A 1,804-nucleotide genomic window follows, 5' to 3' on the forward strand; every position below is an offset into this window, starting at 1 on the left:
TAAATTAATACTTGAAAAGTCTCATTGGTGGAGACGGAAATCCATGAGGTATGATCATGTGTGAAAGTTTTAAAGTTGATCTCTTCAAGTCTTCCGGTGTGACAGGGCATGATTATTACACATGCTGATTATCTGAGGGAACCATATTACTGCCGTTTCACCACTGTACCGTCATCCGTAGAACTTTCCCCCCAGAGTTCTCGCCATTTAATCTTACCATTCCTCGACCTAGCTGTTTGGAATGGCAGAGCCTAAAGGAACAAATGTTCCAACCAATACAACTCCATCGGATTATTACGATCTTCAAGCTCAACCACCACGTTTATGTAGCAATTACGGTCGTTTTCAGCAACTAGGTCACAAGTTAAAGTCTCACCCTGCGTATTTGGGTTTATTCAGTTAGGTATTACCATTAACCTTCACACATTGTGCGGCTCAATGCCAAGTGCACGAATATGCACCCTGCATATAAGTTGGAAAAGTTGTTGCTTGCTTGCTTTGTCTTGATCCACCTTCAGTTCACATGTTCTAAGTCCCTGCCTCCAAAATTTTTCTTTTTCTTGGCATCCTAAGCATAAATCTTTATGTCGATCTTCTTTATTTTTCAGAAATATTACTTCGGTAGAACAAGTCAATAAATAACACTTTATAACTGTTATGATTCATGTAACAGAAGGCCCTTTGAATATCGACCTGCTGCGTGAAAGCTATCAGAACGAATTTTTCAGCTACATCGATGCTCAACCTTCACCCAAGGTATAACGTTAAGTAGATCTTATGTTTAATCTATTTTAGGTTATATATTGGGAGAAAGATCTGTTAGCCCATATGAGTTCTGTGGTAAACAATTCTGATTTGAAAGTGATGTCGATAATATTTATAATCAGCGACATTATAATCTTTTAAAACGTTTAGAAACATGGCGTCATGAATTCATTTCTTCTCCAATCTGCCAAAGATTCCTGTTCTCCTTCAGCGTGTAAATCTGTAGTATTCATTATCAATCCAAAAGTTAGTATTGTTGACTCTGTACAATCATTTTTAGTAAGGTAAGTAGTATTCTATGATCGCTTTTTAATCATTTGAAAAATAGAGATTCACAATCCAATCAAAGTGCTGGAAAGCAATATAGTATTATTGCCATTCCAAGGATTTCCCTTGCTTGTAAAAGTTTTTTAAAAGAAAAAAAGATGATCAATAAATTTGCTATGATATCTGAATTTCCTCTAACAATAGTACCCGTAGAATGTGATGTTCTCTCAATGGAAGATTCGCAATGTTTTGCTGTTTGTCTTTGTATTTCTTTTAGCATATCCAATGATTATATTTTTCATCTAGAATTACTCCATTTCCGAACGTCAAGATGGTGTCTATCAATTTGTACAAGGTTTAATGAGATTTCAATCAATTTTTGGTCTGTTCCCAAAAATTTATGCTAAAGGTGAAAAGGCTATAGTAAGTAATTATTCATATAGAGTTTCATATAAAACTTAATGTGTTAGTATATCAATTTAATGTATGTGTATTATCATAGTTGAGACCATGAGTCAATTGAAGCTAGACCACTATGAAAAACCTAGTAAACTGACGGTTTAGAGATGGTTTATTAACAGTTCAAGCTATTGACTTTAAACCTTTAGATTAATTTTGATTTGGTTATTTATTGTCTGGAGAAGTGGCCTAAACTGAGTCACGAAACGTCAGAAAATCTAATTATTCTGTTTTTATAGTTGAATTCATAAGTCAATTGAAGCTAGACTGTTAAGTAGGATTACAGTAAACTCTATCAGAGCCTCCAGAGGCT

The 1,804-nt window shown here is 34.7% G+C and overlaps 1 protein-coding gene across 1 annotated transcript in view; it reads left to right on the forward strand.

Annotated features, from left to right (window-relative positions):
• Positions 1 to 657: 657 nt before the first annotated feature.
• Positions 658 to 1,804, forward strand: part of Smp_069670 (vacuolar protein sorting (vps33), putative) — a gene marked incomplete at its 5' end in the record, with an annotated part of 19,812 nt that continues 18,665 nt past the window's right edge. The window contains 5 exons of the mRNA XM_018791363.1: positions 658 to 756; positions 796 to 861; positions 916 to 1,049; positions 1,094 to 1,286; positions 1,339 to 1,414. Coding sequence (XP_018645424.1) covers positions 658 to 756; positions 796 to 861; positions 916 to 1,049; positions 1,094 to 1,286; positions 1,339 to 1,414 — 568 coding nt within the window. The remainder of the gene's footprint in view (positions 757 to 795; positions 862 to 915; positions 1,050 to 1,093; positions 1,287 to 1,338; positions 1,415 to 1,804) is intronic.

Source organism: Schistosoma mansoni (assembly GCF_000237925.1).
Source record: "Schistosoma mansoni, WGS project CABG00000000 data, chromosome 3 unplaced supercontig 0077, strain Puerto Rico, whole genome shotgun sequence".
Taxonomy (NCBI): domain Eukaryota; kingdom Metazoa; phylum Platyhelminthes; class Trematoda; order Strigeidida; family Schistosomatidae; genus Schistosoma; species Schistosoma mansoni.